The sequence below is a fragment of the Molothrus ater genome, chromosome 10 (assembly GCF_012460135.2).
Source record: "Molothrus ater isolate BHLD 08-10-18 breed brown headed cowbird chromosome 10, BPBGC_Mater_1.1, whole genome shotgun sequence".
In the NCBI taxonomy this organism is placed as follows: domain Eukaryota; kingdom Metazoa; phylum Chordata; class Aves; order Passeriformes; family Icteridae; genus Molothrus; species Molothrus ater.
The window spans coordinates 1,363,299-1,380,161 of record NC_050487.2 but is presented as its reverse complement, the minus strand read 5'-3'; the positions used below and the strand labels follow the sequence as shown (position 1 = coordinate 1,380,161).

General features: G+C 46.2%; 1 protein-coding gene across 9 annotated transcripts in view; it reads right to left on the bottom strand.

Moving 5' to 3' along the window:
- The window catches only part of YEATS2 (YEATS domain containing 2), a 49,045-nt gene that overhangs the window by 15,668 nt on the left and 16,514 nt on the right, over window positions 1-16,863 (bottom strand). For 6 of the 9 annotated variants that reach the window (XM_036388576.2, XM_036388583.2, XM_036388575.2 and 3 more), the window contains 11 exons: window positions 15,174-15,413; window positions 13,142-13,297; window positions 10,704-10,807; window positions 8,143-8,250; window positions 6,498-6,668; window positions 5,079-5,337; window positions 4,169-4,330; window positions 3,130-3,257; window positions 2,623-2,778; window positions 1,769-1,942; window positions 794-992 (listed from right to left, as the gene is read on the bottom strand). In XM_036388576.2, coding sequence (XP_036244469.1) covers window positions 794-992; window positions 1,769-1,942; window positions 2,623-2,778; window positions 3,130-3,257; window positions 4,169-4,330; window positions 5,079-5,337; window positions 6,498-6,668; window positions 8,143-8,250; window positions 10,704-10,807; window positions 13,142-13,297; window positions 15,174-15,413 — 1,857 coding nt within the window. The remainder of the gene's footprint in view (window positions 1-793; window positions 993-1,768; window positions 1,943-2,622; window positions 2,779-3,129; window positions 3,258-4,168; window positions 4,331-5,078; window positions 5,338-6,497; window positions 6,669-8,142; window positions 8,251-10,703; window positions 10,808-13,141; window positions 13,298-15,173; window positions 15,414-16,863) is intronic. The other 3 variants (XM_036388578.2, XM_036388579.2, XM_036388580.2) reach the window with 3 other exon arrangements.

The following is a 16,863-nucleotide window of genomic DNA, read 5'->3' as shown; positions in this document are numbered from 1 at the left end:
AGACACTGTCAGATGAGCTCAGTGTCACTTATTTTCTCTTTTCTGTATTTTTACTCTGCCTTCACTTCATAAGAAACCACTTCAAGTGAACAGAACATGCCAGCAGGTAAATTAATCTAAACAAAAATTTCCAATTTTAACTCATTACTCCCAGACCTGCTGTATTTGCCCTCCCTGACATGCAAGATGATGGAAATACAATAAAATTAAATAAGGAGAACTCACCTCCACACAAGGGCATTCCATTTTTATTACCTCATTTTTATTAACTTGAATGATCCAGATCCAGCCTAGTTCACTGTACTTAATGAATTTGACTTCAAAGGCTCCAGTTCCCTCTAATCAACATCTCTCTCCTTTTCAATCCCAACAGAGCAGATGCAAAGCCTCACAGACAAATTCTGCTCATTCTCTGCATACAGTGGAGTTTCACTTTCACAAACTAATCAAGTCTGCAGTACTGGTGGTATCATGACAGTGACACATTCTGCTCCTGACGGGCAAAATGCATCTTCTAAAAACCTGGCATGAAAACTAAAATCCCTCTCCACTACCAAAGGGCAACCTCTGCTGTTATTTGTATCAGATACAGACAATGCCAAAAGGATGCTGAATTATTAGAAATTTCCTTGGCTAAGCCAAAAGTTATGCTAGTAAGGTGTTTTAGAAAGCATGAGTTTCACACACTCACAGATACAGGCGACTAAATTCTTCCATTTACAGTGAAGACATGTACAGAACTCACACCTGGATTCTAACTTTCTCTGGGAAAGGTGTGAAGGGAGTTTAATACCTGATACTGTAGCTTTTCCTGTCACAGGTGTTGCTGTAGTCATCAAGGAAGCAACACTTACAACACTGGAGGTCGCAGTCTTATTCACTGCTGATGAAGTTGGCTGGCTCTGGCTTACACAGATTTGGTGCTGCTGTCCAGGTGCCTTTGCTGCAGGAGCTCCAGCAGATGATGAACTGGAAGCTGCATTATCTGTTTGCTGCAGAGGCAAATAAGAAGCAGAGAGAAGCAAATAAAAGGCAATAAGAGGCAGAGAGGGATAACAAATCCCTTTTCATGTCACAGGTGATTCAAAAATAAGCAGAACAAGGTAATATAATAAAAGTAGCAAACCCAAATTTTTATCTATCAATTGTTAGGAAGCAAGAGATTCTAGAGCTCATAGCCAAAAGCCCACAGACAATGATGGCACATAGAGAATGGAGGCTGTTGGCAGCATGGCATCAACTCTCCACAGGCACTTGGGAGGCACAGATTAGGGCTTATAGTAAGAAACAGGCTCAGAGTGAACTCCAACTCTTCACTGTGCTGCCTCCTCCCCTCTCCATGCAGCTCCACTCCACATGGCCAGCCTGCATCAACTGGGTCCATGGCTGCACCCACTCACAAGGGCATTCACTTCAGGAATGCAAATGTTCTGTGTCCTGCCTCCCTCTGTGCCAGAGCAGCTCCCTGCCAGGCTGCAGTGCCACAGCTGCCCTGGGTGCAGGGCAGTGACAGCCCCTGCACACAGCCAGGGCCTGCAGGCACTGCCAGCCCCCAGCACTGCTGCAGCAGCTCAGGCACCCAGCCCTGGGCAGTTCCTGTGCCCCCAGCAGCACCCACAGGCTGCTCAGAGCTCCTGGTACAGGGAACAGTCCCAGCAGCAAGCTGAGAGCACCTCCAGGGGAGAAAAGCTGTGCAAGTCCTTTCTGGGGCTGTCATGGCAGGAGTGCAAGCAGTGCATTACAGAACACTGGCAGTGCTGTTCCTCACCTGGGCCACCCCATTGGAGGGCAGGGCCATGGCAGGAGCAGCAGCTGTGGTGATGACACCTCCTGACACCCTCAGCACAGTGGTGCCAGGTTTGGAGAGCTGGGATGAGGCAGGCACTGATTTTATAGACCCATCTGATATTTTCACCAGTGATGTCTGTCCAGTGGATGTAGCCTTTGAGAAAGAATGCAGCAGAAGGAAAACAGAATATTAGTTACGGTTTAAAATTATTTTAAAAACCCAAATCAAATCAGAATAACAACAACAAAACAAACAAGAGAAATGCTTTTTATATTACCAGAAAATATTTTCAAAATACTTTTGCTAGAACAAAATTATCACCTCAGAAATCAACTTTCAAAGTGTTGACTTTGCAAATATCTGTCTACCAATCTTGAATTTTGGATAATCAATTGCAAGTAGTCTTAGGGCATCTGAATTTCATAGAGACTACTTGGTACTTTTTAACAGAAGGATCTCTGAGAGGTACCAAACCCAAAGATTTTTAAGAGCTTTAGCAGGTGACCCATTTCTAAAGTTCAAGTATTTAAGTACATTTTTGCACCTGACTCTATTCACTTTTCCAATTCCATTTCACTAAGAAACCCAGAGCCAACTGACAAAGCAGCAACCCCAAGCTTACAGAGATTGCAAGCTGACCCCCTCTGAGAAGAGAAAGCTGGAAATCTGTAGTCTGGTGAAAGTAAGCCTTTGTGTGCTGTCCTCATCGTGGTACAGCCAGCACCACAATTGTACAAAACCCCACATCAAACCAGCTATGAAAGGAAATGCTCTCAATAATGTGTGGCTTTGACAAAACTAGTAAAGAGAGAAACACATCAGCTGCACATTACCTGTGTAAACAGAGCTGTTTTCTGTCCAGTTATCACTTTTAGGGCTTGTCCTTGTGTGGAAGATGCTCCAACTCCCACACTGCCCTGAACAACTGATGCTGGAGTCAGCTGCTTCCCAGAGCCCTGAGGTGAAGGCTGCCCAACCAGAAAGGTGCCCTGCTCCAGAAAGAAATCAGGGAGGTCAGCACTTTGAAACACAGTTATGAGTCAACAGAAATTCAGGAGCGTCAGACAAAAGTAGGAGTAACAGATAAAAGCTAAGAGTAACAGAAAAAAGCTTGTGGCTATAATGTAGCCACAACAACATTTGATCTTCTGAAACCAGGCACTGCTAACTACAGGGGATAGCCCTGCACTGAGAGCTGGATGCAGCCTTCTTGCTGCAGAACACCTTGTGATGGAAGCAGAGCAGGAGAAAAGCCAAGTAAATTCCAGACACCAGAGTCCCAGGACATCCACCAAACACCCTGAAATGCCAGTGTGCTTCCACTGAGATGTGCCACTGACCTGGGGTGTCTGCTTCAGGATGTAGGATGTGTAGGTGAGGTGCTGTGACAAGTTACTGCTTGTGCTTTGGGTTCCACCTCCTCCTCCTCCTCCTCCTCCACTATTTGTAGAAGAACCAGACTGAAGACCTGTAACCAGAGGATAAGACTTGACCCTTTGGTAATCAGACAGTGCCAGCTGCTAAAGCATCCCTGTATATACAAGAATTTGAAAAGACACTGCCAGACATTTGGTGCCACGTGTTTTGCAGTCAAGCAATGTCAATACTGAGTAAAGAAAAGTTCAGCTGTGCTGCTGTGCTCTCTTACAGCTCAGCTAATGCCACAAACAAGAGGAGCTATTGGGGAGATAAGGAGGCCTGGTGGACAAGCAAAGCTCATTTCAGGCTGTTTGGAACTTTCTATAAAATGAAAATGCTGTCCAAAAAAAGAACAATCTTTTCATCACTTTTTTGCAGGTTCTGGATGGGCAGCAAAAGCTCTGGAAACACTGAATCTCATTGGTTTCTTAATTTTAATTTCACTGGCTGTCAATGCAATTTTGTTAACATAATAACAGATCATGGATACCAAGCAGTGGTAATTTGCAGTGACACTTTGATATTGCTCTGTCTTCAGAAGGAACAGCCTGAACAGTGACTTTTTGCAGTCTCTCATCAGGAAACAAGGGTAAAAAAAATACTTATGGCTCTGTCATAAGCATCACGAGTATCTGATCTTCCCTGGTGCCAATGACCTTATCAAAGCTGGACTGCCCCAGCTGCAGGTTCTACACTGGGAGCTCCATTCACAGGCCCATTAACCAAAAAACTATTTTTGCACTGAGAGCACAGCATGAAAAGCAGTTTCACTGAGAACAAAAGCCACTTGTGAGATCTCAGCCTTAAAAAGCACCACATATGGGTTGTTGTGAACAAAGAAACCCTATCCCATTACTGATTTCCACAGCACCAGGATGCTTTCTACCAAAAAAATGCCCAACACATTAATTATGCAGTGATTACGTTATTTAACTCATTAGATTTCCCTGCAAGACTAACTAGCATTATTTGTGGCTCTCAGTATGGCTCCCTGGGGTATCAGCAGCAGTTTTCCTTTCCCAGAAGGGTTCTTGCTGTTGGTGGTGAGGTACAGCTTGGTGCCTGGTGGTAAGTTTGCCAGGTTTGCCAGGTTGGTAGCTGGTAACTGCAGTGTAGCCATCACTAGAAAGAGAGAATAAAAATGAATAAACCAGCTGCTTGCAGAAAGTAGTATGCACTGAAATCTGCACAGGATGCAAGTACTCAGTGACATGCAACCAGCCCTCAGTAATCCCTGCTGAGCTGCTCTAACTGCAGATTAACTCCACCAGCAATGCACAGACACTTTTGTTAATAGGCCCGGAAAAAATCTCTCTGTGTGCATTCCCACTTGTGGCTGCAGGCCAAAGCAGCACAGCTGTGGGGTCTGCAGCCTGCCTGCAGCCCCAGGCACCATACAGCAGCTTTCCAACAGCCCAGAGCCCCAGCCTGGGCTCAGCTACAGCTGCTCTGAGCACATGCACACAGGGGGCTTCTGCCTATACTCCTGTACCTGTAAGCACTGGGGAAGATGTGGGCATGAAATAGGGACACTTTGGCTCTGGCTGGCTGGATTCATGGGGAAGGACCATAATGCCAGGCCAAAATGTGAGACCTGGCTCTATGAAAGTCTGCAAGGTCTCCTGCACATTCCCCAGCATATCCATCTGGTCTCCACTTCCAGAACACAGCATGTTTTAAGGCACTTGTGCTCTCTCTTCCCCCTTACAGATAATGAATGAACATTTTCTTTATTATTAATCTCAGCCTGAATTTTCCTACAGAGCTCTCTGCTCACTTCCAGGTGTTTCAATCACACACAGTTATTTGCAGCTGAATACATCATTATAGACCCATCACTAGCCATTAACAAGGTACAACATCACTCTACCTGAGCCTTGAGATGTACTTTTCAGAGTCCCTGTGGAAGAAACCTGCGCCTTGGTTATAGTCTGAACGGGCTGAGCCACAATTGTCCCTCCACCTCCACTGACGATGGCTTTGGCTACACCTTGAGTCACAACCTGCTTGGAGCCAACAGCCTTTGCCACCGAGGAGCTGGACTTTGCCACGAGGATCTGCCCACCACTGATGGCCACCGCTTGTTTCACCGTCGACTGCAGCGCGGAACCAACGGGAACGCCAACAACCTGCAACACACAGGGATGGCATGGGACGGGGCCCTGCTGGCCACAGCATCCTGGGAACCTGGCTGGCACACCCCCCCATCATCTCCAGGCATTTCAGGATGTGCCTGGTCACGAACAGAAGCTCTTCACAAAATTAAATGGGCAAGAGGCCAATCCCGAGTTAAACGATAAACTGATAAACCCAGCCAGGACCTCAGCGCACCCACTAAAGATTAAATTCATTCAAATCACAGGGCAATTCTTTATTTCTGATTTATAAGCAATGGCTTAATTCCAGCTGAAGATAAAGCTTGCCTTGGTGAATTAAAGAGATGTAGAAATTCCGTTTCAACACATCCATGGGAACAGATTCCCTGGGAAAACTACAGCCTCAAAGCAGAACCCACAAAGTGCTTCAATTTTATGTGTTAATGGTAACTGCAGTGGAACACGAGTTTTTGCATACCTGCTCAAACAGGCAAGAAAGGCAGCAAAAAGAACAAGGATATGTTGCAAATGCAAAAGAAGTATTTACTTATGCAAACGTGAAAGCTGTGTATGTTATCTCTAGTGCCTGGCACGTCATTTGACTCTGTCCACAATGGAAAGAGGCAAGAATGGAGACAATTTCTGACACATCTGTCATCTTGTCACTGCACTGTGCCTTCTCAGAAGCTGTGTCACTCCTGGCAAAGCAGGACTGCATTGGCACGACTCCTACAGTAAAATGCTTGAGTTGCCACTCAAATAGGACTGCTTTCACCTAATCCTACTCTGCTCAGCCTCCACCTCACTCCCTATTTGTGCTGTTCTCTTATGTTGCAGGCCTGCATTCGCAGGAAAGAATTCACCTTCTTTTATGGAAAGACCTGGATGAGTTTCAGCAAGAGCTGCTGATGGCAGCCCAAAAGCACCTGCACCCCACTGTTGCAACAGCTTGGACAGAAGTGGGTGAAGTCCCTGTACACAATAAAATGTAACAGTGCCTGCTCAGCCTGCTGCCCTCCCAGGCACTGCAGGGAAGCAGGACAGGAGCCACTCTGCACACAGAACCCAGCCACCCATGGCACTGCCACCTGGCAGCGAGGCACGAGCAACCCTGCTGCCCTGGAGAGGCACCAAGGGCTGCAGGAACACCACAGACAGCTGCCAGCACCCCAGAGACGCCCAGGTGCCCTTACCTTGGACTGCACGGTCCCCTCGCCGCTGCTCACCGCGGCTTTCTGCGGGGACAGGGCCAGCATGTGGCTGCCCTTGACGGTGACGTACTGCTGCAGCGAGGGCTGCGCCGCGCCCGCCGCCGGCACCGCCGCCTGCTGCGGCAGCTCCCCGGGCTCCTGCTTGATGATCACCTGCGCAGGGGCACACACAGTCACACGGACAGCAAACACCCTGCATGCCTCAGGACTTCAGCTTTTGTATTTTCAGAGCCTGTACTGCATCAGTGCATCGCTCCAAACTCCACACAGAGTTCACATTTTGGTCAGACAAAACAATCCCTCTGGGCCTGGGAACCAAGGACACGCCCCAGCCTCAGGCAACAAAAAGTACAAACAAAAGTGAATGGGGGGAGCAAACTGGAGATAAATGACTTCATTAACTGAAGCTGTAACTGGAGGATTAATCCCTGATATGTAAATGGACCAAACTTAAATTGTCTGAAAAACTGGTGCCCATTGTCCAGCTTGGGTGTAGCCCCTGAGAGGCTTCTGACTGCCCAAGGTGAAACTGTTTGAAGGCCTGCAATAAATCCCCACTTTATCCTCTGGATCTTGTGTAGCCTCTGCTCTAAGGAGCCACTCCAAAGCATCCCCTTCAACCACTGAAGACTGCTGTGGAGCAGCCTGTCTGCAGGGAAGGGCAGGCACACTCTGAACTCAGACGTGGTGCTCACCAGCACAGGGACCCTAACTCAGCTCCAAGTGAGGGCTGCTCCCACACAGCAGTGGGGTGGTGGGACAAACTGACACAGTGACAAAGCAGTCCCCGTTTTAGAGGTGGTCATGGAAATTAGAGAGTCACAGCAACTGCTGGTAGTGTTACAAGTACCATTCATCCTGACAAGGGACTTTTTGTAAAAAAGTAAAAAACCTGAGTTCTTCAGGCCCTACATCTCCACACAGAGCCATGACACTTAAGTTTCAAATTCATGTTCTGAACCTGTTTTTTATTTCTCTCCTGGAATGTTACAACCAATAGCTATAGACACTGTAAATTATTACAGCTCACATACACACATTCTCTTGTGTGCATGTTTTATGTTTCCCTTACATCTAACCTCTAAAGGCAGTGGCATAAAAAAGCCCCTTTAGGGTTTTTTATCCCCTATCATATTATTGTAGGTACTGTAACTGGTAGGAAGCATTCTTTCACCTTTTACTTGGATCACCTAACATTGACAGAAACATTTTATATTCCATGTGGTAATATTTAAGGAAATACAGCCAGAAGCAGCAACATCTGAGATTCACAAATCACTGTTATAATTTTTTAAGAAGTTCCTGACAGATCTATTGCAGTTTACTTCTACTGCATCCCATTAAAAATAAGCTTTCAAAATATCAGCCTGAACACAACAGTTATTCAAAAAAGAACCCCAGAAAGGATAGAAGAGGTGATAAAAGGCAAGATCCCAGGGAGAGCAGAGCCACAGGGAAAGAAAAAACAAGACACATTTTTGAGAGATACTACAAAGCCCTGAGCAGCAAGATACATCTTCCAGTAAGAGTTTTGCAAGCACTGAAGTTCCATGGTTTGTGGCACAAGTCAGCAGGAAATGGCACTGCTGGGCTGCCTGTCCCAGCACAAAGAAAGAAGGAAGGATACCTTTGTAAAAGCTCCCAGTCCTCCAGTGACTGACTTGGGGCTTTGCACCTTGGAATGGCTCCCAATGGGACAAAGGGGTGGCATGGTGGCAAAAAGAGAATCCTCCTGCTGCAAATGAAAAGACATGATGCAAAAATCAGTGATATGTTCAATAGGAGAAATAAAACAAGTGACTGCTAATAAAGGGCAGCATGGACCATCTGGGCAGGCCAAATTACCTGTGCAAATAGGACATTTCCAAAAATCAGTCAACACTTGAGTAAAAGGAGTCTAACTTTCTGAATATAACACACAAAGCAGATTTTAGTTGGCAAGTTACATCTCCAACAATAGTAACTGTTTCTTACCATGTCATACACAGGCAAAAATATTGACTCATGTTCTCTGATCAATTTTTTATATAAAAGTATTTCACTTAAAATTCAAATAGGCTGAGGGGACATCTTATCAATGCATACAAACACCTGCTAGGAAGGTGGAATGAAGGTCAAGCCAGACAACACTCCATGCAAGGACAGAGTCAATGGGCACAAACTGAAATACAGGAAATGATAAGGAAAACTTTGTTGTTGTTGATGGTGACCAACAGAGTAACAGGTTGGTCAGAGAGGCTGGGGACTCTCCAGCCTTGAAGATACTCAAAACCCAACTGGACACAGTCCCAAGGAACCTGCTCTATTTGACCCTGCTTTGAGTAGGAGTGGTTGATCTCCAGAGGTCTCTGCCAACCTCAATCATTTTGTGATTTTATACACAATCTCTGAGAGAGAAGACAGTGTAAGAAGAAACAAGTTATGGATGAGAAAATTCTTCTCTCAGAGGAGTTCATGCTCTCCTCTAACTGGAACGATGCAGAGGCACACAACCCTCACAGACAGAACTCACCATCTGGCAGAAACAACAAACATTAAGTAAAAAAACATTTTGTCATCTGCACCTGGCACTTCTGGGTCTGAGGTCAGCAGAGAGGCCAAGTGCATTTAAGGGAGTTTGTTACAGTGCAACTGCTCTCTTTTACAATCAGTGTGAACCCCAAAGCCATGGTTTCACAATCACTTGGCCCATCCTTGGATGGATCATGAGCAGAAATCAGGCCCTGCAACTCCTGGCATCCTCTGGTACTGACACATGTGGCTGCAAACATCAGTTTTCCACAGGTTGGCTGTCTGCTCTGGTCACCACACAGCTGCACAACTGCTGGCAAATGGGAGGTGTGAAGACAAGGCACAACCTGTCCTCTCCACTGCAGCTGCATTTGAGACTGGCTGCAGAAACACAGCCTGAAGTCATTAAAATAAATACAGAAAACTAGCACACAGTGAAGAGATGAGAAGTGCTGAGTTATGCACATAGTATAATATCCCACTGAACTATCAGCCACACTTTTCTCTGTAAAGAAGCCCTAAAATTACAGCTTTTCCACCAACCAGAAGACATAAATCAAATAACATTTCTGTTTACAGAAGTATGACTTCTGTGGCTTTTTAAAAATATCTTCAGTATTTAATGTTGCCCTGGAAATACAGAATTCAGCTGTTACTAAAGATGTGTGCCTACTTTGACTCATTGAAAACTTTTCAGAAAAAACTGTCCCAAATCAGTGAAAAATAAAGAAAAATGAACTATTTTCACATAGTTAAGTGAAATCCATCTGAGCACACAGGCTTATAAAATCTGACTGCCAGCTGCACACCTGACACTGAAAATGCCACTCCAAACAAACTGCTTCAGACCAGTCTGCAGCACCACTCCCCAGCAGACACAGGAAGCATCTCAGCTCCAGATGTGAGGTGATTTGCTCTCTGCAGGCTGCCTGGCAAGCCTTCCCCTCTCTTAAAGCATCTCCTGCTTTAACACTGAGGCTTGGAGACACGGAGTGCTCCTGTTCCAGAGCACACCCACCAGCTGCTTTCAGAGCCTGGCTGACGCCACTTCCCTGCCAGAAATATCATCCCTAGCACAAGATGAGGGGAAGATTTTATGTGAGACAGTTCAGCTCTGTACCTTTTGGGCTTTGCAGATCAGAAGCATGAACTGTATTTATTGCTGTTTGTTTACACATCCAAATGTTACTCCAGTGTTTACACAAACATTTTTCTAAATCCAGACAGTTGTAAAACCACTACATGAGTTATTTTCAGGCTGCCTGGAACAGCTGCTGTACAAAAATAATGAACAGAGTGAATGTTTTGAGGTAGGCATCTCTGGTTTAATCATGCTCTGTGACTAACAAAGTGAAGAAGATCAAAGGCAGCTACAGAAAAGCTTTTTTTGAAAGATAAAACGTTTGGGGAACTATGCCCTCCATGGATCTCCTTGCAGAGAAGCAGAAGTGCCTTTAACAGATATGGAGGCAAGCCTAGTTAGAGCTGCATGAAGTGCCACTACCATCTTGTATAACCACCATGTTCTCCTCTGGCTCCATCTGTTACACAGTAACCCTTCACAGGAAATGACAAGCCGAGACCTTGCCTGAAGTGCAGAATTTTTAATGCTAAAAAGTGCCATTTAATAGAAAGCTGGACTGTAAAAGGGAAGTACACAGCTAATGAGAACATTACCTTGACAGCTGAGGTGCCAAAGCTGCTGCCATGGGTCTTTGCCACAGGAGAGGCAGTTCCATGAGAGGCCTGACAGACACTGCTCAGTTTGCTGGTCGGGCTCCCTGAGGGCAGGAAACAAAGCAGATGCTGGGTGAGGGCTGGGAGCAGGGCCCCTGCACACATGAAACCTCCTCTAACAAGGAACAGGGCATTTCATTTCATCTGCATTCTGCAGCAGGAACATCAGCAGGAACCACCACGGGCACAAAACAGATCCAACACTGAATTTCACCTGCAGGAACCAGGCCCCAGAGAAGGGGCTCTCCACCCACTGCTCTGTGTGCTGCAAGCAGGTGGTCAGGAGCCTTCCTGCCTGGCTGAGGATATCAGCTATGGGTGCAACCACGAAATCAGGACAGGTGCAAAGTCCTCTGCTGCCCAGAAACCCCTGAACCCACACTAGCCTTGGACACTGGCATGGAGGGAGGCTTGGAGAGAGAAGGAAAAGAAAGGCCACAAAAGGAGTGAGACAAAGTGAGGAGTAACAAGAGCAAAGGACAGAGTGAGAAAGGTAAAGGAAGAAACAGAAACAAGGAGTGAAGGCATCGAGTCACCCGTGGCAGATGCTCTTGCAAAGTCATCAGACTCACACATGTGCCCCAGCACTCCCCTGGCCCCAGGATGGATGGGGGTCCAGCAGTAAACTCACCCTGCACTATCAATGTGTGCACAAGACTGCTCTCAGCAGCCCTGTGTGCTGCTCTTGGGCTGCTTTGGCAGTTTTGTTTGTTCAAGAGACACCAAAGCCACAGATTACACACATGAAAGCAAAAATCCAGTGTCTCATACAGCTGTACTACAATGCACCCTTGAGTGTAGAAGTAAATGAGCAGCCATTTCTGAGAGTAAGGGCTTTGGGAAGGCTGGCTTTCACAGAGCATGAAGATCTCACCTCTTCTGTTAAATACAATCTGCAGCCTTATCAAAAGTGTCCCAGTGACTTTTTCTGTAATACACATCATGCTCAGTCCAGCCTGGCTGCTGCTGCCAAACAGTTCCACAGACCCAGCTGCAGCCTCACCCAGGGTCTGCTGATGAGGATCTCACAGCAAAGTTGTTTGGGGAGGGGAGGGCATCAACTTCCTGCTCTGCCACTGATGTGCTCTGACTGGGGCAGGATACAGGGGAGGCACAGCAGTGCAGGCAGGGACAGGCAGTCAGAGTCTCTGCCAGGCCCCTCTGTACACCTGCACTGTGGTGGGAAACTGCAGCTCGAACAACAACTGCACTAACACTTGGACATCCCAACATTCTGCTGCATCTGCACATCCTATCCTCCAGGTACAAAGCTCTATTAGAACCCAAAGGTTACCCAAACCATGATAAAACACTTAGGCAGAGGAGACAGTCAGGCTGGAGGTGAAGAAACAGAAAATAAGAGGCAGAAATCCCTCAACCAATCAGAAAAACTCCAATTAATCAAACCCTATAGGTGAAACAGCATCAGTGTTACCAAGAAAGCCCAAAACGTACTTAAAAAAATTCAGATACAACTCCTACCAATGAACCTACCAATTCCCTCTGTGATGAAGTTAAAATGAACATGACAGCTGTGTTCCCTCAGATAAAGGGAAGAAGCATCAGCAAAAAGAATTTTTGTGTTTTCCAACCATGACCAGCAAATGGTTTGTGTTCCATGGATGATGCACTCCCTCACTTGGCCCTGGGCATCCTGCTGGGAAGCACACACCTACACAAACAAGTGTGTTCTAAAATAGGCAGCAGTGCTTGGCCATTTATCACAACAAATAAATGACTTCTGAGGGACCTCTCCTGCACCTCACACAAACACTGACTGACTCCTCTATCCATCACCTGTGTCCTGCAGTTCAGCCCTCCCTGTGACCCCAGGCTTTTTCCACCACCGAGGGAATCCAGTAAAGAGGAATCCAAACCAGCTGGAATTAGATCAGGCAGAAGCTGAGAGCAGTAACAAAATCCAGCATGGCTGTTCTCCTGGTAACCAGGATCTCTGTATTTCAACACATCTACTGTGACCTAAGACTGCTCTGGCAGTCACTGCAACCTCTCAAGCTCTTTGCCATATCCACACCAGCACTGTCACCCAACCCCCTGTGCACTCTTTGTGTCTGAAGCTGTGCACCATGGTATACATCACTCTCTCCCCTTCCCTTGTCACCTGAAAAGAACAGGCTCTCTTTGAAGAGGTGTCTGTAGTTGAGTTTGGCTTCACTCTGAGCTGTTTCCTACAGGCAGCAATGCTCAAGCCCGAGATCTCCTCAGCCACACACACAAACCAACACCTTCCCCCTTCTCTGCTGAGCACTGTTCATCTCCACGAGCTCAAACTCTGCAGTTGTACTGATCATTCTGAAGGGAGAACAAACCTGAACAGGTGACACTGAGCCACTGCCTTCTGAGGTCACACTACACACCTGTGCTTGTGGCTGCTGCTCCAACTTGTCCAGGCTTGTCCACAATAAGATAGGGGTTATTGAGGACTGAGCTGGCAGAGCCTTGCTTCATGTGCACCGGAGTGGACGTTGGGGTACGAGGTAGCGGAGATGGACTAGGGGTCGATATTGGAGAACCTTAAGAAAAAAAGTCCAATGCTTCTAGCTTGTAAATGTTGTCAGAACATAGAAACATGGCAATTGTAGTACTTTAGAAAATGGATTAGAAAAGGAGAGTTTTTTTGAGGATGTATTTCTCAGCCTGAGTGAGGTCACAGGACTTGGAGAAGGAAAGAGGAGACAGAAGGAAAGGAGAAGGCACATAAAGCACTATGGCTCATGGCTACCCTGGACATGCTCTGCCCACCAGGACAAGCAGGGCTCACAGGGAACCTGAGAAGCCATCTGGTCCACCCTTGAATCCTGAGGGATATTACCTACATCATTCTCACTGCCAAGACAATGCACCCAAGGAGATGGAGAAAGAGAGCTGAGCTGTGTTGCCCTTGTGCAGCCCCAGGTACAGGCACTGAAGAGTGGGAACCAAAAGGTTCCCCTAAAAAGGCTGTGTGGAACAGCCCCAGGCAGCAGAAACACCCAGGTCCCTCACTGCCCTGGTCCCTCCACAGCTCTCACTACAGCAGGAACCCTGGAAATCAATCTGTAAAATGGGCAGGAGAGAGAGAAACTAGAGAAGAAAAAGGCTGCATGAAGAGGTAAACAAGAAATTCAGAGAAAAGGACTGGCAAGGAAGTGATCAGAAAAAAGAGACAGCAGCAAACACCAAGCTTCCCCCGTCTTTTAATCTACTTTCTTGGCAGTTATTGACAGTTAGAACATAAATGGTCATCAAATAAAATCCCTGTGTCTTATAAACTGCTTTGAAATCTCAAAGGGGTAACCCTTCTCAGCAGACAGCAGAACTTCAGAAAAATGTTTAGCAGGGAAACATTCAAATAGCAAAGACCAACAAAGAATAGTTCAAGGATTTTAGAAAAGATAGGATGGCCCCCTAATTCCTGCTTTCTAGGAAGCTTTGGAAAAAGATCAAGAGAAGAGCTTATAAAGAAAGAATAAAGCACTTGGCATAGGTTCAAGTGTAAATCAACCTGAGTAAAGTTTTAAGATGTCAAGGAATAATACTGACATTTAATTAAAAAAAACCAAAACCAAAACCAAACAACAAATCAGACACACTTTAAGAAAATTATTTGGGAGCAGATCACCAGAAATCACAGGTACTGATGGCTGGTGCTTCATCCTCTCTACCCTGAACACCAGAAAATGAGGAGCTGCAACAGGTCACCTTGCTGCTTCCCAGCATGTGCCATGGTGAGCTGTACAATAACACTTTCTGATGTAAAACATCATCCAGTGACTGGAATCACACCCAGGCAGGGAAGGCACCACAGGTGAAATGAGCAAAGCAGCACTTTGGCCATGTTTGGTTCAGAAGCTGTCACACTGCCCACTGCAGCCAGCTGGCAATTTAATCCAACACAAGGTGGACTTTGGGAAGACAAAGACCAAAGCTGCTCCATCTGATGCAATATGGCAAGCACAAGAGGGTCTATTTGAGTCTATAGGGTTAAAATTAATTATTTGCCCAGTAATCAAGGAAAAAATTCTTCTTCATCCATCCCAGCTGTATGAAAGCACTGAGGAGAAGAATGGACTCTTCCCACATACAAAATATTCCACATGGAAGATGTGTTTTTGCCTGGGCCTTTCCATGGGTAGCAGTCCATTTCAAGACTATTTATTTCATACTTAAAAGCATTCAAGAACAGGGAGAGAACAGCTCTCATCCTGCTTTTCATCTCCTGTGAACCATTTCACAGTTGTATTTTTTTTCACTGAACATTAAGAAGTGTGCTTAGCTCCTTATTCTAGAGTTTCCTACTGTCTGATGCTCAAAGACTGGCAGAAAACCAAGGGAAGGACACAGAACAAGTCCAACTTGTTCACTCTTGTTTTCCAGGGGGAGGCACTGGGTAAGTAAACTAACATTCACCTGATACAATCTTGCAACTCATGGTGATAGGCTGGAAGGATTTTCCTGGTGACTCTGCAGGGCTTGGACTCTGACCTTGAGGCACTATTTTACAGCTAGCTGCAATGGGTTGAAAGGCTGAATTCCCATGAGAGCCAAAGGCAACTTTCTGTGTGGCTAACTTGGTGGGAGTCCGTTCTATGGCGGATGGCAGGGAGTAAAAGGCGGCATGTCTTTCGGTTTCAGCACTCCCAGAGAATCCTGATCAAAACAGGGAAAAGAACAGAAATACTGCTTAGGCTGACACATCTGATTCCTCACTGTGCTCCTCTATACAAGCACAATTCAGCTATGACAAACATGTTCTTGAAGGAAGGAAGGAAAAAGCAACTGGTGGGAAGCGTTGAACAGGGAGAGAGTGAGGGAGGGGATGCTCCTGCTGGATCTGCTGGACAAGAAGAATAAAATGATGCCATGCACAGCCTGTCCAGCTGTGGCAGGTGATCAGCCACTTCCTACACATTTCCTTGGAATGCCCTTCCACTGCCCAAAGCTGCTGCTAGTCCCAAGTGTCCCTGGTTAGGGCTCCACAGGACCAAGGCTGGATCTCCTTTGCAGAGAATCTCGCAGTGCATTTTTTGGAGTAAGAGCTCAAGGAGACCAGAGACTGCCTTTTGAGCTGGGCTATGGAATCCACTTTATTTGGTGTTCAAGGAGATCAATTAACCTGGAGCTGCTGAGAGAAGCCACTGCCTGTCAGTGTAAAAAGGAGGTAGGCTTACTTCCTTCCTGTTGGCTGCAGCACTGCTCACTTAAAGATGCTACAAATCTTCCTGTTTGAATAAAAAACCTGTGTGCCTAAAATGTGGTTGTGTTTGTCCTTTTTTGGCCACAAGAAAAGACCACATTTAAACAGCAGACACTCTTCTTGCTGAGCCTGAACACCAGCAGTGGCAGAGCCTATCAGGAAGTACAGCCATGCATGGCACCAGCTTACAGCCACTCCTTCAACACAGGAGTGTGGGAATGGATCAAGAAAAGCATCAGTCCATGCAGCATCTGACACTATTTGAAATGTAGATATAAATATATACCCTCTGGCTGTGTCCAGAAGGTTTCTCACAGCAGAGTGTAACACACACCCCTGCATCTCAGCCCAGTTGACCAAGTGTTCAGAAAACAAAGCCAAATGCCACCAGAGGCACAGCTCTTCCTATGTGACACAAACTCCAAATCCCACAGAGTATTCATGGGGCCAGCACTGCCTGTTCCAGGCAATCCACGTGATCCTAAGGCCTCAGCTGCTGCCCCACTGTAATGGATCCTGGCTTTCCTGATCTCTCATGGGAAGGGGAGAATAAGATCCCAATATGCAGAGATGCCATTGTCCCTCAGACAAACACACACAACTTTCTCAGTCTCTATTCTCCACAGTGCAGTAATTACAGATACCTAGGGATTTCTGTTCCCTCACAGTCTGCTCATGTTAGGCACTATCATATAGAACTGAACACACCTCTAGACCAATTCCTTAAATGTATACACAGTCCCCTAAACATTCAGAAACCTAAAATCCCCTCTGAAAATAGTCTGCCAAAGCCAAAACTACAAATGCTATTTAACCACCTTTTTTCCAACTGCATCTGCTTTTCCTTATTCGCTATGTTTTAGCAAAACAGAGCCTGTTCAACAAACTTCAGATAAAAAACCC